General features: G+C 40.4%; 1 protein-coding gene across 1 annotated transcript in view; it reads right to left on the bottom strand.

Moving 5' to 3' along the window:
* Positions 1 to 13,706, bottom strand: part of dmd (dystrophin) — a 240,174-nt gene extending 226,468 nt beyond the window's left edge. The window contains exon 1 of the mRNA XM_026364224.1: positions 13,466 to 13,706. Coding sequence (XP_026220009.1) covers positions 13,466 to 13,547 — 82 coding nt within the window. The 5' untranslated portion in view covers positions 13,548 to 13,706. The remainder of the gene's footprint in view (positions 1 to 13,465) is intronic.
* Positions 13,707 to 17,121: the final 3,415 nt, after the last annotated feature.

The raw sequence follows: 17,121 nt of genomic DNA, 5'->3' as shown, positions 1-17,121 counted from the left end.
GCATTGAGTGCTACAGTTTGTGTCTCTGTAACATGAATTAGTTGAATCTAGACAGTATTGTCACCAAGACACATTAGTGAGCTTCTAGTAAATTAAACAATACTGATCCCACCTAAATCCCTGGAATAAATCCCACAACCCCAGGCTGACATGACATCTGTTGCTCAGTGTGTTTAAGGTAATAATTTCCATTAAAAACTAATCCAAAACACCTGCACTCCATCACTGGTGTGAGCATTTTGTTAAAAATGTGTTGAACTGCAATATGTTCCACGTTTTCCTCAAGCTTCTGTAAGAAACAAAACACAAAACCATATATAACCACTTAGGTGGACAAGTACTTCAGCAGCTGTGGCATCAAGACCAAAGCCCCTTAATTAAATAATTCTAGCTTAAAGCTGTGTAAACAAGTCAACTAACATACTACCGGGCCTGGAAGCTAGAAAACTGACCAGCCAAGTGAGATTTGTTCATTAAGATAAAATTCTGTTTGAGCCGCACTTCTACCCAGGTCAAATTAAATCTAATTGAGTAAACTGAGCAAGACAAACACCACACTTGAACTGGACAGTTTCTAATTAAGCTCAAACTATCCTGCGGAGCTGTGTAAATAATCAATGATAGAAAAACATTTGCACCAAACTGCGGCATTTGATGATTTTGACAATTGTGTTTGAAAGGACGATTGATGTGGAGTGCTGCCTCTACAAAGAGCCGAATACAAATGAGGAGGGATTGCTATTTAGCTTCATATTCAAAGCCTCTTCTTAAGTTTCACCCACACTCATAAATGTTATTTAAGTCAATTGATAGAATAGAACAGATGGTGAGGGAGACGCTGCTCAGCTTTCGCAAAGCCATAAAGTTCGATCGCGCTCATGCTGCATTCCCTGAACTCTCAGTCAGGCTCTATAAGGGACAAGGGGCTCAGGCTTTTTGGACATGTGCCTTATGGCACCAGCCCTCAACATGTTTCAATGATGATAAAAGACTAAAGTAAATCTTTCTTCTCAGCATCTTTCATTGGGTTACTTTATTTTCTAGATGCATAGGTGGATTGAAGCTCCATTAAAATGCCATGTTAAAGGTTTTGCAACAGGTTAGAGAAACTAGTATTTTATAACACACTGTAATGTAGCTGTAATAATAATAATAATAATAATAATAATAATAATAATAATAATAATAATAATAATAATGACATATTCTGATTAACATTTTAAATGTGTTTATCAAAAAGAATATCTTTGTCCCTAGTAATAACTAGGGACTTTCTTACTGTATCACAGTATAACACAATATATCACAATATGTGATCATTTTCATTATGTATAATTATGCAAGTGAACAAAATCTTATAGTGTTCCAAAGAATTTGTTAACTTTGAACACTTTATATAAAAGGTTAATGAGAAATACAAACAAATATAAGAACTTAAGCAAGTACATAAATGGGGATTTTAGTTGTATATGGTTTTCCATTATTTGATGACTGGCATGAAAGTAATTACATCGTCTTGTTGCGCCCACCAAATAGAATATGACATGGCAGGTCTCTTTTAAATAAACACAAAGCTCCTTTTGTTGATTTTAACATCAAACAAACATTGTGTCGGAGTACTGTTGGTGTTGGTTTTAAGTCAGCAGTCTGGTGCAAAATACAATAAAACACAATGTTCCTGAGCAACAAGACGGAGAAGAGGGAGGGAACAAAGATATCATACAGGCATATGAATTTAAAGAGAGGAAGAAAAGTTATTTATATGGCGTTATCTATCGTCCTGGCTCTCTCCTCTTAGTCCTGATGTAAGTTAAAAAAGAGTCCCTGTCTGATTCGAAGGCGTGGAGGGTGCAGTGGAGGTTCTGGAATATAATCTATTTGCTAATTATAAACCAAGGCTAAAGCACGAGCAAGCTGCCGCTCCAATGAGCTCAGGGCTATACCCAGAGGCTGGGGAAGAATTAGTATAGTCCGCACACACACGCACACACACACGGAGCCTCAGAGTGATTAGACCCGCCCTGGATGGGAACAGCAATTAACTGCAATCAGAGCCCTGTCCCTCTCCTCCCCAGCCCTCCCACCTCCTCTGCGTGCATATCGCATTCCTCGCTCTTTCATCTGCATGTCAGCCCTTTCACTTGTTTTTGTCTTGATTATTCATATAGGGATCCCCTGATATTTCGGATTTGACTTGGCTTCTTTTCTACAGCACACACAGATCGTGTCGCTGCTGGAGGATGTGGTTATAAGCCAGTTCTTTTGCCTTTTTAGACAAAAGCTAAAAAAAACTCACGCAGTGTGAAAGTCCACGTTCGCAGCATTAAGGCCTGGTCTCATCAGACAGTGGGAGCCCACAATCTTCACGATAATCTGTGCAGACGGTGTCGGTGTAGAAGCAGCCCTGCGTGGCGTTCTATTGTAAAATAATAATAATAATGGTTCAGAATTAACAAATGCAAATTTAGGTGTAATACATCTGTATTTCTTTAATTAGGCGTCGTCAGCTACTCTCTGAACACATTTAACCTCATATCGTCCACTTCAACCTTTTTACTCTATGACGAGAAAGACGTTGATAAATCTGAGAAAACCACAAAGTCATCACTTAGTTTTAAAATAGTTAGTGGGATTATGCAAACTTTAAATTAAGCGTCACTCTCTTCAAGAACTACCAGGGTGACATTAAAATATAATGCCTTGTCATTAGAACTGTAGTCTTGACTTCTGACCACTTCTCACCTGGCTCTTCCAGCTCTGTCTTTCTTTCTCTCCCTCTCTATCCACCTCTCTCCCTCTTCAGGCTGTCAACCAACATAACAACCAGAATGAGAATTTATAATCTACTAAGAGATCCAAATCAATGTATAATGTAATTTTGAACTAACTCTCTCAGATCTACCCATTAATAATTATATCCTTCCAAGGAAAAAACAGACATTTTCCATAAAAACATACTCAAACCCAGCTTAAACTGAAGTTTTAGCTAATACAGTCGTACAGTAAATATGCATTTGCCATTTTACATTGGTTTGCTAATGCTAATGTAGTCATTTTGATTTAAACAAATTAGCCATGTGGAGTTGAGATAATGTTTTAGTCCAGTGTAGAAGCAAACTACATCAGCATCAACATTTTTAGACAGTATAAACACCATGGAGCTACAACCACTTTCTGAGTCACATCATAATATAGACTATTGTAATATTATTTTTGAGCCACATTTTCTTTTAAACTTACATATAATTTCAACCTTCTTGTCCTCCTTTGCCGTTACTGTCATGGCCGACTACTGATGTTAAAGGTTTTACAGGTGCTGTCACCACTTACTGTGCCATGATGTGCAGCATCGTGTTTTTAAAAAGTCAGTCCCAATATCTCCCAAAGACTCTCTATATTTTTTTTGTTTTTGTTTTGTTTTTTGGGTTTTGTTAGCTTAAGTTTACGCGCTTTAATAAAAAGTCTACATGTAACATTTTTTTACAGGCATTTCCCTCTTTGTTGATCCTTCCATGTTCTAAAGCACAATCATGATGCCACAATTGCTCTTTGGACTTTGTACCAGAATGGCTGGATGCTTAAGGCTGAAGATAGGAAGTGAAGGAGCTTTCTTTACTGTAATATCTCCTCAGTTGCTCTGGTTGAGTCAGCCAAACCCAGAGAATGCAAATAAACATTATGTTAGTATTAGTATGGTATGGTGGGAAAATGATGGAGGGACGGTGGGGGATAGAGCATTTGGTACATTCATCTAAATAAGGTACTCACAATACTCATCACTATTATTACACCATCTAAGTGTCTTGTTGATCTCAGTCATCATTTGTGTTTTATTATCTTATGATAGTTCAGTATAATGGGTCAATTGTTATTTCAATAACTTTTTCAAGTGGTAATAAAACAACCATTTCACAATCAGAAAATAACAGCTCAAAGACCTCCCCACATCTCATAAACTACATTTACCACCTTGATGCTGTATGTCTCTGCAAACCAGTCAAGTCACAGTTTCTATGTATGCGTGTCCAGGCCAAGTAAGAGTTTATAACAGATGCAATTAAAATTCCCCCCAGGCAGCCTTGAGAATGATAAGAATGGTACAGACATGAGGACACAGTTAACTTTAACTTTGACCACCAAAATTTTATCAGTTCATCCTTGAGTTCAAGTGGACATGTGTGCCAATTTTGAATAAATTCCCCCAAGGTGTCCTTTAAATATAAGATGTTGGACTAATAAACACATTCTGTTCTGACTATCTGCAAGATTTGCTTTGTTAAAACTAATAATTAGACATGTAAAGACAAGTGTCATACAGGCTTATATTGTTTTCCACCAAGTTCCTGTAAAACTCCATTCAGTACATTAGCAATTGTGGTAATGTGTTTTTATACCTTTAATGGCTGTCCATCCAGCCTAAACAATTGTTTTTCTCCCCCTAAAATGAATAAAAACACAACACTACCTTCAGAGGAAAATCTGACAACGCTGGCTTAGCATTGTAGCATGTGTGGGGAAAAACAGAGCTTTGTAGAAACGCTGTTATATATGTGACTAAAACAAGTGGTGGCAGTAGCGTGGCATTTCAGGCAGTCTAACGTTTTGTCTAAAGAGATGAAAAAAAAAAAGTCTGATTTATTTTTTTCCCACATACTGTTTTGGTTGTTCTGGAATCACGTTGTAACTCTTTTGCTTAAACTTTCTGTAATCTGCTTGCTATAAACGATGCAGGGAGCAGAAACTCAAATAGTATCCCATTTCTTCTTCTTTTGTTTTGTGGCTGACCTCTAGGACAAAATGTCAACTTTGTTTTATTAAGTGTTATATAATTGCAGAAAGAAGCTGAAACGCCTGGTGTGGACACACATGTTGCCCAACTTTATACATATCAGTGGAGCAGATGCAGTAGGATCTGTGAACGCAATATCTAAGGAACACTGGGAGGGAAATCCTTTAAATTTGACACAAATGTCAATTTGGCACAAATGTCCATGTGGACTCTGTGAGGAGCTGTTAGATTTTGGTAGCCAAAGGTCAAGGTCACACTTACGTCATGTTCATCCAATTTGTGATGGCTCTGGAACACCTTAGGGGAATTTCGTCGAACCTAGCACAAAATGTTGCTTGGAGGCAAGAATGAACTGATTAGATTTTGATGGGCGAACATCAAAGCTCAAAGTTGCTGTGACTTCACCCATATCCATGTCTCGTCAAAGCTATACCCCAGAAACGTCTTAAAGGAATTTCATCACATTTGGGACGAACATCAGACTGGACTCATGCATAAACCTATTAGAATATGAGTTTGGTCAGATGTGATATTTGTAAAAGACCATTCTTGGCTTTAAAAAGCATATCACTTTTAAATACTGAAAACACACAAAAACCCTCCTCTATTTTGTTTTAATGAGCCAGACATTTCTACAGTACGTCACTGCACAGCCTGTCCTGTCAGAGTTTCACATAAATAGTACATAGCATGTTAGTTTGGACACTGGCAATTAGAAAATAACACATGTGGAGCAGAGAGGAGAAAAAGTAAAAGATGTTTCGACCAGTGGGAAGCTTCTCACAGCAATCCACACTGGTTCTCATATTTTCTAAATCTAAGGTGCACCATCCTCTTCGAACATGTCTTCAATTTTTTTCTCACTAGTATTTTTTCTCACTATCCCGTATTTCCATCTGTACCACCTTCCTCTAAACCCCCTATCCATCTAGCCATGCTGCTTTTGGAAAAGCATCATCGCAATGTGCAGTTCTTCCTTTCTGCTCTTTCAACCTTTCCCGTCCCATCCATCCATCGAAATTCCTCCAGTGACTTGCCCTGTCAAAGCAGCATTTCAACACCTCCCCTGTCCTCCATCTTTCCCCATTTCTGATCACCCATTCAACCTTTCAGCCTAAGTGGCCCTCGTCTGCCCTCTGGCCATCTGTCTCCATTTCTCTGAAATTTTCTTTCACTCCCACCTTTTCCCTCATCTGTATTGTCTAAATGATCTCTCCCATTCAATCTTTGCTTTTCCATCAACCTTGTGACACTATTTCAGAGAACAAAAATGAAAAGAACATTGCTGACAATAGTTTTATTAAAAAAAAAAGAGGGAGAGAGAGAGAAACTAAGATGTGAGAAATAGAAGAGAGCTGAGAGTCAAGGAGTGTGTTTGGTGTCTGTGTGTGTGTGTGTCAGAGTCTAGACGACAGTGTGAGCAAATAAGAGAGATTGAAACAACAAAATAGAACTGAAAGGCAAGAATAATGGAGAGACAGCCGTCAATACAAGAGGAGACAGTACAGAGCATAAAAGACGAGAGAGAGGGGTGGAAAGGGTGAGAGAACAAGAGCAATGGAGAGCAAATGAAAGTGCAAAGGCGAGATGAAAGTGCTTGGATGAAACTGAATCAGGGCAACTGCAGATCTATATCCTGCTGAGCTGCCAGAATACGTGCAGAAAAAAACTATTCTATGAGCTGATAGTAACGCACATTCACACCCACTTAGACATGCACATGTACACTGCTCTCAAATACACTGACGTGAACAATGGTCACTTGTAAGTTGCAATAATCACCATAACAAATGATTTCTTTTGCATTAGTCACTGTAAGAATAATTGCATTACCTATTTCCTCATCAAATAAAGTACTTCTTACTTCCTTTAGTAATACCAGCTCAGGTGCCTTTAGACAACTCAAAATCCTCCACAAAGAAACAGTGAACAGAAAATGAGATGTGTTACAAAGCAGCACTGTAGATGTGATTTACTCAAATGCTAATGTTAGCTTAGCCCTGATGATGTCTCACAATCTCCTTTTCAATGCTAAACAAACTTAGGCCTATGACTAACATTAACAGGCCTGCTAGGAACACACAACATTTAAATAAAACTATTTTAGAATTACTGGCAGTCTCATTGATCCTCTTTTGGTAGCTAAGATAACCTTCTTTCTCCAAGTTTTAGCATACAGCATTAATTCCTGTGTGACCAACACGTTCTAAGATAGCTAGAAAGCTATAGCATCAACAATAGCATTAACTAACCCCTCAAAGATAGTGAACAAGCCAACATCGTAAACAGTATAGCATTAAAGTATTTCATTAACAGACCTTTCTCCAACCAATCTGCCGAGCGTCTCTTGTTTGTTGTTCTTTTCTCTCTCCATGTTCCACCCACTCCAACCGGTTGAGGCAGATGGCCTCCCACCCTGCAGCCGGTTCTGCTGTTTCTCCTATTAAAGGAAGTGTTGCTGCTCCACTGTAATAACACTACTGTAATTAATTAATGCAGTATTACCCAACACTGGTTATAAAAACATAGGCTAATGAAGCACTAAATTACCAAGAGATGGTTACTGTGGAGCAGCTGCAGGAAATGTTATTTCAGCTCATCTGTAAGAAGTTAATTGATCAACTTGGAAAGTCAAAATGCTAAACAGTCAAATGAGTCTCATAAAAAACATGTTTTTGAGTAAACAAGGATTAGTTAGATTCGCCAAACTCTCTTAATTGCACAAATTTGTCACAAATTGTTCATTACGGCTTGATAAATGACCACGTGTCCCTGAACAGGTGCACGTTTTTATTTAATCAACATCCAAAAACTGGCAAATAAAGCTGCTGTTTGCTTGTTCTATTTATGGGAACATGACACAAAAATTCATCATGACAAAATGTCCAATAGCATAAGTGCTGAATTTCATACGACAGAGATGCAAATCAGCAGATGAAAACCAAACATGAGGCAGCTGATGCAGGGTAAAGAATTTCCAAAAGCCATTCAAAATATGCAATATTTTGTCTTAGCTGACTTGTGGTGACACATTTAAAGCCTTTAAATGCAGCTTAAACAAACAAAAACCAGAAACAAGCATGAAGGTGAGGATCCAGTTTTGGAAACACTCATTTTTGTACATAAACGCACTCAACACTCGCGCTCCAATGCATATGCATGTTGACAGGAAAGAATCCTTACTAAAGATCCCACATCTTCTTTTTCTCCGCCCACAACTACACACACAACTAAAACATTCTGAGAGCCAAGGCATTTAAAATTCTTGGAAACAGATCGCTGCAGGTTTTGAGTCAAATATTGAAGGATGCGCTTGGCAAAGGAAGATGCTGTAGGAGTGCAGATGGGCGGAGATATCAGTCTTTTAAATTAAACTTGTCCCTCTTTTCTGCATCTTTCCAATCTCCCCACCATTTGATGTCATTTATATAACTTAGCTACTTATCTCAAGGCAAGAAATACAGTCTGAAGCATCAGCTAGGAAAAGGGAGGTATATTTCTGTAAGGTTGGTTTCGATTCTGTAGACCTTCAACCATTTCTAAGACTTTGTGTGATGGATAAACAAACACATAAACAGTTTGAAACACACACTTTAGATTTTGCTCATGTTACTTGTGCAATTAAAACAACACTATATTTCACCATAATTCCCACTTTCACTTATGCACTCTTTATATAGCTTATCATTCTGTCTACTGTCCACATTTTTGGCAGCTCTTGTTTTGGTTTATGTGGTGTCCAATCAGCTACTTCATCAGCATCAACTGTCACTAACAAACTGTGACACCATGAAGGCCTTGGAGATCATTTTCTTTTAAATTTTATGACTTTTTACTTTACAGTTACAAAATAAACAACTAGAATAACCACATCACAGTTGTAAGCCTCCAACAACCTGAACCGTTGTGCTAGATTGCATGCAAACATCTCCACATAGTTCTTAGTATACTGTTGAGCTGCTTTTAACTTATACCCAAGCAAAGATTGAATACTCAACACCCTGAGCAAGGCTCATATCTACATTGTATCTGCTTAGGCTAAGCAGCAGTGGCCCTATTGGCCTGATAGGTAATTTCATCTCAATGCCAAGACCCGCTCAGTAATCCTTTGTGACATCTCTGATGGGTTTTCTAAGCGTTCCATCCATCCATCAATCCATCTATTATCTCTGCGGCTTCTGTTAAGGGTCACGTTGGGGGGATCTGGAGCCAATCCCAACTTCTGTCGCAGAGGGTCGTCCTCTTTGCACCACTTCCTTGTAAATGTCCTCACAAGAACAGACATACAAGAGCTCACACGTGCATAAAGTGAGTAATACTGATGAAGCACACAGGATCAAAGGGGTGCTCGTCTTATTTCTCCATCATCTGTGTTTGATGGTGCTGACTTGTCAGTCTCTTTCTGTCTGTCTAAGAGGGAGACGTGCACATTATGAAAAATGATTGCTAGCTACTAAAGCTACAGTTTTCTACTTTTTAAATCTGATAGATTTTCTCATTTCTCCCACTGTTCGTTACTGTTTAAACTGAAGCTATGGAGACACATCTTGATGAGATGAAAATCCAAACTAATCCAGACCCAGTGAGGATTCTGATGTGAATGTGAGCAGATATGGCTGTATTCAGATTTCAGGATTCCACCTGGAGCTTCCCACCTCCACCCATTACATGACGGTTCCTTTGAATGACCAACACATCATGGAGGTGTCCTAACAAGTGAGAGTGTGATGCTAACGGAGGCTTGACTCATCAATAAGACATGATACTCTGTGGCCAGACAAACCTCGTCTGTGGCCGACTTCACTCTAGTGACTGTTCCTCCAGCCTGACAGATCGGTTCGAGTCCTGGGGTACAACCTGATTCTGAAAAACCCACTTTCCTCCTAACCCAAAAAGAGGTTTTTGTATGTGTGGGGTTCCTCTGGGATCCTCGTCTGCCACACACATTTCAGCATCCACACACACACACACAGAAGCTCCTCTTCCTCTTCTGGTCTGTAGTGACCCAGAAACTCCATGTGGGTCACATCACACACTGATCACTCCACTCCATCCTGACAGAGTGAGCTCTACTTCGTCATGTATTTTACCACCCATCTTTTCCTTCCCTCAAGAAATCAACAGCTGCCTTTCGTCTACACCATCCCTCTTGTTATGTTTGTTTTCCCCTCTGTACTCCTTCTCTCTCGCTCTCTCCATTTCCTATCAACCAAACCTGTCTCTCAGCATACTGAGCCAAACTCAAATCTCCCAAGAACAGGTGGATGTGTTGCCACAAATTCATCTTTGCTGCCAGCAACTCATACAGTGTCTCTAAGGACAGTTTCAAAACTAGCGGTTGCCTTTGCTGCCATCTTCTGCTCACCAAAGTCATTACTCGATCACACAGAGCCACTGGCTATGAGCTGGGAGTTCACAGTTTGAGGTTCCCTTGTTTTAAAGGGCAACACTGATTTTTTAGTTTGTACGCAAATGATGTTCCTCTGACATCATCTGCAGGAGAAAGGCAGAGCATATGTACCCAAACTAGAACTACATAAGCAAGTTGGACATGAGTGAAGTCACCCTTTTAGTCATACAGTACCATAATGGACACGTTCCACACATACGAAACATGATGGCATCAAAGCACCAATGTCATCAGCAGCTGACAGGATAAATTTACTTTCATTTATATACACTGCCTGTCCAAAAATAAAGTCACCAACGGGATTTAACTAAGAGCCTCCTATTGGATAAATACTGCATGGATGATTATTGTTCAGCTGGCAACAACTTATTTAACCCTAACTGATGCAGTGAGTAGCTTCTCTTTTCTTAAACAACCATGTCTGAAGACACATCCTGTGGTCGTGGAAAAGATGTTAAACTGTTTCAGAAGAGTCAAATTATTGGCATGAATCAGAGAAAACATCTGAGGAAATTGATGAAACTACTAAAACTGGGTTAAGAACTGTCCAATGGATGCATCAGGGTAAGAAGAGGGGGGGGTGAAGTGATGCACCCGTCATGCCTAGTGCCTACTGTACAGGCCTGTGGGGGCAGTGCTATGATCTGGGGTTGCTACAGTTGGTGAGGTCTATAAGACATAAAAGCTATAAAGTACCGTGCTCTAAACTGGAAAACAAAATAAAGAGTGAACAAAGTGTGATAAAGATGAAAGAGTAAGAAGTGAGAAGGGTCAGTTCTTTGTATTCATTTCCTACAAGAAACAACTGTGAATTGTGAATATGCTTACTGCCGCTTACTGCCTAAGATAAAAAAGGCTGTTTCCATATTTTCTCACGTAAGCCCCTGCTAACAAAAAAGAAATGTCAGCACACTCTTGTTTTGCGTCCAGAAAACATCCTCAAACATTACGAAGAATCTCACAATCCTTAATATATGTTTTGTTTAGTGTGGTTTAAACATTGACCTCTGGATACAGTAACACGTTACATCACAGTGTATGGTAAATGTTAAAAATCAGCACAGAGACAGTCGGCTAGATTTAGCTTGTGACAGTCGAGTCATGTAACCTGGGTTGTAAAATGTGACCCAGAAGGGTGGGGGGGGTGGGGGGGGGGCAGCTGATCTGACACACCAGGGGCAACTAGGGGTTCAGTATCTTGCCCAAGGACACTTTGGCATGTGACGTGGCAGCCGGGAATCGAACCACCAATCCTGTGATTGGCAGTCAACTGCTCTACCTATTGAGGTAGCAAAGGGAAAAACTGTGGATAGATAGAAGATAGAAAGAAGAAAGTGGATGCTATTTGACACCACACAGCAGCCACCCCTCAGGCCAGCTGACTGCTATTTCCAGCAGGAGATGACCCACCAGCTTTACTGTGGGGGTGGTGGACAAACATGGAGGTAAGAGAAAGTGTGTGTGTGTGAGAGAGGATAAGAGACAGGGAATAAGGGTTTTATTTATTCATTGATGCTTTATTTAAGCAGGCGGGTCACTCCAGGAAAAAAAAAGGTATTTACACTGACAGTCAAGAAGCGAGGGGAAATTCACCTCTAGAGAAAGAAGAGGGGGGAGATTACCTGTCCCAGGCCCTGTTTGTGTAAAAAAAAAAAAAAAAAAAAAAAAACCTTACCGTCCATCTGTGGGTCTCAGACTGTTTGACTTGAGACAGTGGACTATTCCAGGTCATCCAGTATTTACTAGAGCTATAACAGGAAAATAAAACCCTCAGGGATCCGGTGTCATGGTCACACATCACACAAACAACCCTTTTAGCCCTCTGTGAAGTTAGGTATTTAGTTTAGCCCGTAACTACTAAACTGGATCCTCAGGCCTCTAAGCCCTGCTTGTTTTCCAGCTATAACTACTCTACCCTGCTGGAGCCAAGGTGCAGGATAGTTCCCGGGTTAAATAGACAGTAAGGGGGAGTTTATGGGAATTAAATATGCTCTCTGTGGCATTTCACAAGATATAAATAGCCTGAGCAAATATCCTCACATCACTGGGAGTGGCAGCCTCAGTGGGCTACAACCATGTTTGACGCTGCATGTCAACACGTCTGTTGGGGAGTTAATACACGGATCTAAATAAACAGTACATTTACATAAGTAGTGCACTTAAATGACAGGTTCAAGCTTGTTGGTGCATAAACTGTGAGTGGGCGACAGTGGGGTCCACAGACACAGCATTCGTTCCATGAAAAGTGCACTTTAAAGTTGAGCTGAAGCTAAACCAAACCAAGGCAGCGTCTTTCAAAGTTACTATTTCAGTTTCCCCAGAGAGGGTTCAAGTACACATCAGTTTTGTTTTAATATCAGCTTGAAAAACCTTTTTTAAACCAATTTTTATATTTATACTGTATTACAGTTCTGAGGGAAATGGTGAAAACAATCAGCTGTGAAAACAATAATACCTCTGAGAGTCCCAGGGAGCTTTGTCGAGCCTGTGAAAATAACCCTGATGATGTAACAGTGATGTCATCAAAGCTGTTTCAGCTTGGGACTGGAGACTGATGGCACTTAAAGCTTCTCTATTTAATTTTTAAAAAATATTTTTGTTATTGAAAAATGCTCTGAAGTGTATCATGTAGTTTAGAGGTGCTGTCAAAGGCTTCTGAAAAGCGCAGCAGCATATTTCCCTCTAACCAATCGGAGTAGGCCCCTTATTTCTTTTTGACTGAGACATTTTGTAGCTTCTCTAATCATTGTCAAATCATGAGCCAACACCTTTTGTGAGCTACTCTTCTATGCTGCTGTTTGCAGCTTTAAAGTTTAATTAAAGTTAATTAAAGTATAAATCCCACATTCACCCAGTCATCAAACCTTTAACAGCACACATGACTGATTTAATCTAAAAAACATGTGCACAGTATAAGATACTTAGCAATGACTAAGTATCTCAGCATCAGCTGTTTATAGATTTATTAATGCAACAAATAATCAATATCCTATGGAAACAGCAAAAGAATAGAATTCAGATACTACATATTTCACTCTCCAAACTAATGACGTGTAGTAGCCTCCACATTTCTAACACTGCTCATGTATCGACATCTTTCAATACAGGTGGGATGATCACAGAGGTGCAGTCTGTGGCACCGAGCATCCTCTGCAGGATGTTTTCGCAACAGTCCTCAATATTGCAAATGCAATCTGGCAACACACTCCTGACCTCACACACACACACTCATCCTCTCTCACAGTGGAGAAGCTGTGATCTCCTACCAGATCTACTCTTGATGATCTCTCCAAACTCGTCCTCCACCGGCTCGTCGCAGTAGTCCTCGGGGCGCACACCCTCCGCCATCGATACCAGAGCACCGGCTGTACAAAAGTGACTTTCTGGGGTGGGTGAATATAGGACGAGGGTAAATCCACGAGGAGGAGAGAAAAAAAGACCCGAAGTACAAATCCAGAACAAGCGGCTAAAGTTTGAGTGCGCGGCGTGGACTCAGCTCCAGAGAGGCAGCGGAGGTGAAGGCAGGAGGAGAAGCGGCCGACATAGGGACGGACGGAGAGAAACAGGTGTGCAGGAGGGGGCTGGGTGTGGGAGCATTCCCACCTCTAAATAGCAGGGCACTTGGACGTTGCTGTCCGTCGGGCCCCCGTCCCTTTGGCGGACGCCAGGCGTAAAACCCGACACCCGGCGGGCGCAGCAGTGGACTCTCATTTCCGCACTGGGACGATGATGCAGCAGCCAAAAAGGCAAGGTGACTCAACCTTGACCTCTGCGTGGGTGGTAGTGGGGTGATCACGTGACAGACACAACAAACGTAAACAAAACGCTAAATATACACAAACCCAACTCTCATCTGAACTAAACTCAGCGAGTTTAATACGCTGCCGCTTAGTTTGATGTGCGCGCATGTGCAAAGGAGGACTGACAAAGTGTCAGAGATACAAACAGCTGCCAAATATGATTCATAACACTGTTATTCATGAATCTCGGTTATGTAAGAAAAGAAGAGTTGTGTTTGAGTCTGAGAAAATAAAAAAAAATCAGTGCAAAGATCCCAACTGTAAAATCATTTAGCTGTTGCTGTGGGGGGGGGGAGGTGAGATGGTAATGCTGTTACACTCTTACTATTATTAGATCTGTTGATAGACTGATACACCCACTTTGAATTTCCTGGCTGTTCTGAAGTAGGTCTTGTTTTACTGTAATGGCTCCATTACGCACGGCGCGGCGCGCATTTCAGATGATATTATTAGATATGATGACATGTGATGGATCGTGTCACTCGGCCACACAAGTGCTGCAAGTGAATGAGGTGTTTCCGAAAACTGAAACCTCGGCAATGACTGGTGTCTCAGGGCACTGCTGCTGCTGCTGCTGTGTGCGGGTGGGCTCCTTAAGGGAGGGGGGGTGGATGGAGGTTATGTCGTTCAGCTGCCAAAGGAGCTAATGGTGAGATGAAAGTCACTGTCCAACTGAACTTTATGTTTAGACCACACTTACTCATTGTTTTGGATCCATCAGACCTGTTATCTATCTATCTATCTATCTATATAGCTATATAGATAGATAGATAGATAGATAGATAGATAGATAGATAGATAGATATAAAACAGTGAAGTGACTTTTCTATCTGACATATTTTTGCACATTTGATTTATAAATACAAATATAAAAAGTACTGTTCTTACACCATGTGAAGACACAATTCATGTTAGAGGATGATCCTTAATGACAGAAATGCCACCTGACACTGCACCAATGCTGCTCTCATCTCAAGATTATGACATTTGTGGTCGGGATGTAAAAGGCTCTACTTCACGCTGAAGGTCACGTTCTGGTGGTTCCCAAACCTCCAGCTTCATACAGGATATGTACCATTGTTGAGATGGTGATCACATTTTGAACTTCTGACTGTAAAGAGCACTTTTGAACACTTGCATATGATCATCAGACGGAGTTGTTCTCTCACTGTTCTGCAATCAGGTGCAATAAAGTGTGTTACACATACTTTCATCTGACAAAGTGAATGTTTATCTCCCTCCATGTTGTCATCCAAGCAGGAGCCCATATAGTCATAGTCAGAAGTGATTTTAATGTATGGGGAAGGCAGAGGAAGGTATAATGTCATACAGATACATGCATATCCCATCTAGAACTGCAGGAAACAAGCTGCCCTTTAAAGTAGACTGTACAGAAAATGAACTTAATTCATAATTCATTCAATGTTTTAAACAAACAGGAAATGATGTAAATTCTTCAGATCAAAAGACCATAGAAAGATCACTGTCTAGACATGGTTTAAGACATTAAATATCTTAACTTTATTCACCACCCCTCATAAAAATCCACATCCTGTGAATGTACTAATCTTGGTAATTTTTTAACTGCTGGACACAAGCGAAACACGTTTGAGTGGTTCTTATAATGTTTCCAGTCTCAGCACACTGTTCGGTACGACAATACTAAGAGTTATTATGTAGAATGGACTTGGGTCACACTGAAGTAGTAATGTGTGAGTGATGGAGGCCCACTTTGTACAGCAGGGGGCAGTCTAGTCACGAGTTAGGGAGTACGGTGGGACTCTCTACAGTAAACTAGGCCAGTGAGTCTTGGAAAGATGTCTGAAGTCTTCTCCCCCAGGGCTGAGTAAACAATAAAGGAGCTGCAGTTGATTCAAAGGAACTAATGGGAGCATTAGAGTTAGAAATGATCCAGTGTAGTATTCATTGTCAGATCACTGCGATACGCCCTATTATGTGTGTGTGTGAGTGTGTGTGTGTGTGTATTGATTCTAAGTGACACAGATGTTAAGCGTGGCAGACGTGAGATGTACTTACTGTGATGATGAGCGCTAATCCATGCTGACAACGCGTGCTGCTCCTTCACCGACCTCCAACTCTCCTGGAGGTTTTTTGGCAGCGGTGGGCTGGCAGAGAAATCAGTCCACTGCTGAAGTCTGAGCTTCCAATTTACAGCATCAGCTGTGCTATAAATACAGATATTACTCTGCTGATAATTGTGCTGCATATGCTGCTTCTCATGAATGAGTAATGTGGGCAGGTGAATAAGTCGCTGGTTTAACTTTAAGTCAAAACATTTGTTTCCAAGTCTCAGGTGTCAAGACCGGCACCTTGTGTCCCATTATGACACCCGGAATAAAGACGTCTACCTCAAAGAAATGGCACATTAACACCAGCTGTTATGTAACTTTGTGAGACCTTCTCCCTCGCAGGCATTTTGATGTTCCCTGCGGTGAAGTGTGCCTGTCACAGCAGCAATCATAACCCACTTCACTTCAAATGCTCTTTTTGTTTACTTTTGCCTTCTCAGGCACAAATTCAACAAGAAATACAGTCCTCAGTGGAGCTAATTGTTCACAATATGTTAATACAGTTGGTGTTTTGTGCTGTTGGTTTGGTCAAGTGTATGCTCTGACTCCATGGAGCCTCGCTTTATGTTGGTAATTGACAGGAGCAGTTTGTTAAGAGACATCCCAAAAAGAACCAGCCACAAAATGGCTATAGATATAGATATATGTCTCTAATGTGATCATTCAGATAATGATAATGAGAGAAAAGTAGTCCTCCTCCTGTTGGGGTTACACACAATTAAGTCATGATACTAATTACTTCACACACTGATTTATGTGAATGTACGTTGACAGTTAATCTATTAGTATAACTAGTACCACTGATGCACTTCACTTCACACTTCACTTTATTTTGCATCACACAACTGGAAGAGTTGTGTGATGCAAAATAAAGAATTAAATGAGAAATACAACCAGTGGAACGTCTCACTACTAATTCGATTACTTGGCAATAGATCAATATCCCAGAAAAATAAAATTTGGAAAAAGAATTTGGAGATTCATATAATTAAAAATTAATCTACAGTACATATAATTAAAAAGTGAGAATGG

This window comes from Anabas testudineus, chromosome 2, assembly GCF_900324465.2.
Source record: "Anabas testudineus chromosome 2, fAnaTes1.2, whole genome shotgun sequence".
Lineage (NCBI taxonomy): Eukaryota > Metazoa > Chordata > Actinopteri > Anabantiformes > Anabantidae > Anabas > Anabas testudineus.
This window is presented reverse-complemented; position numbering and strand designations above follow the sequence as displayed.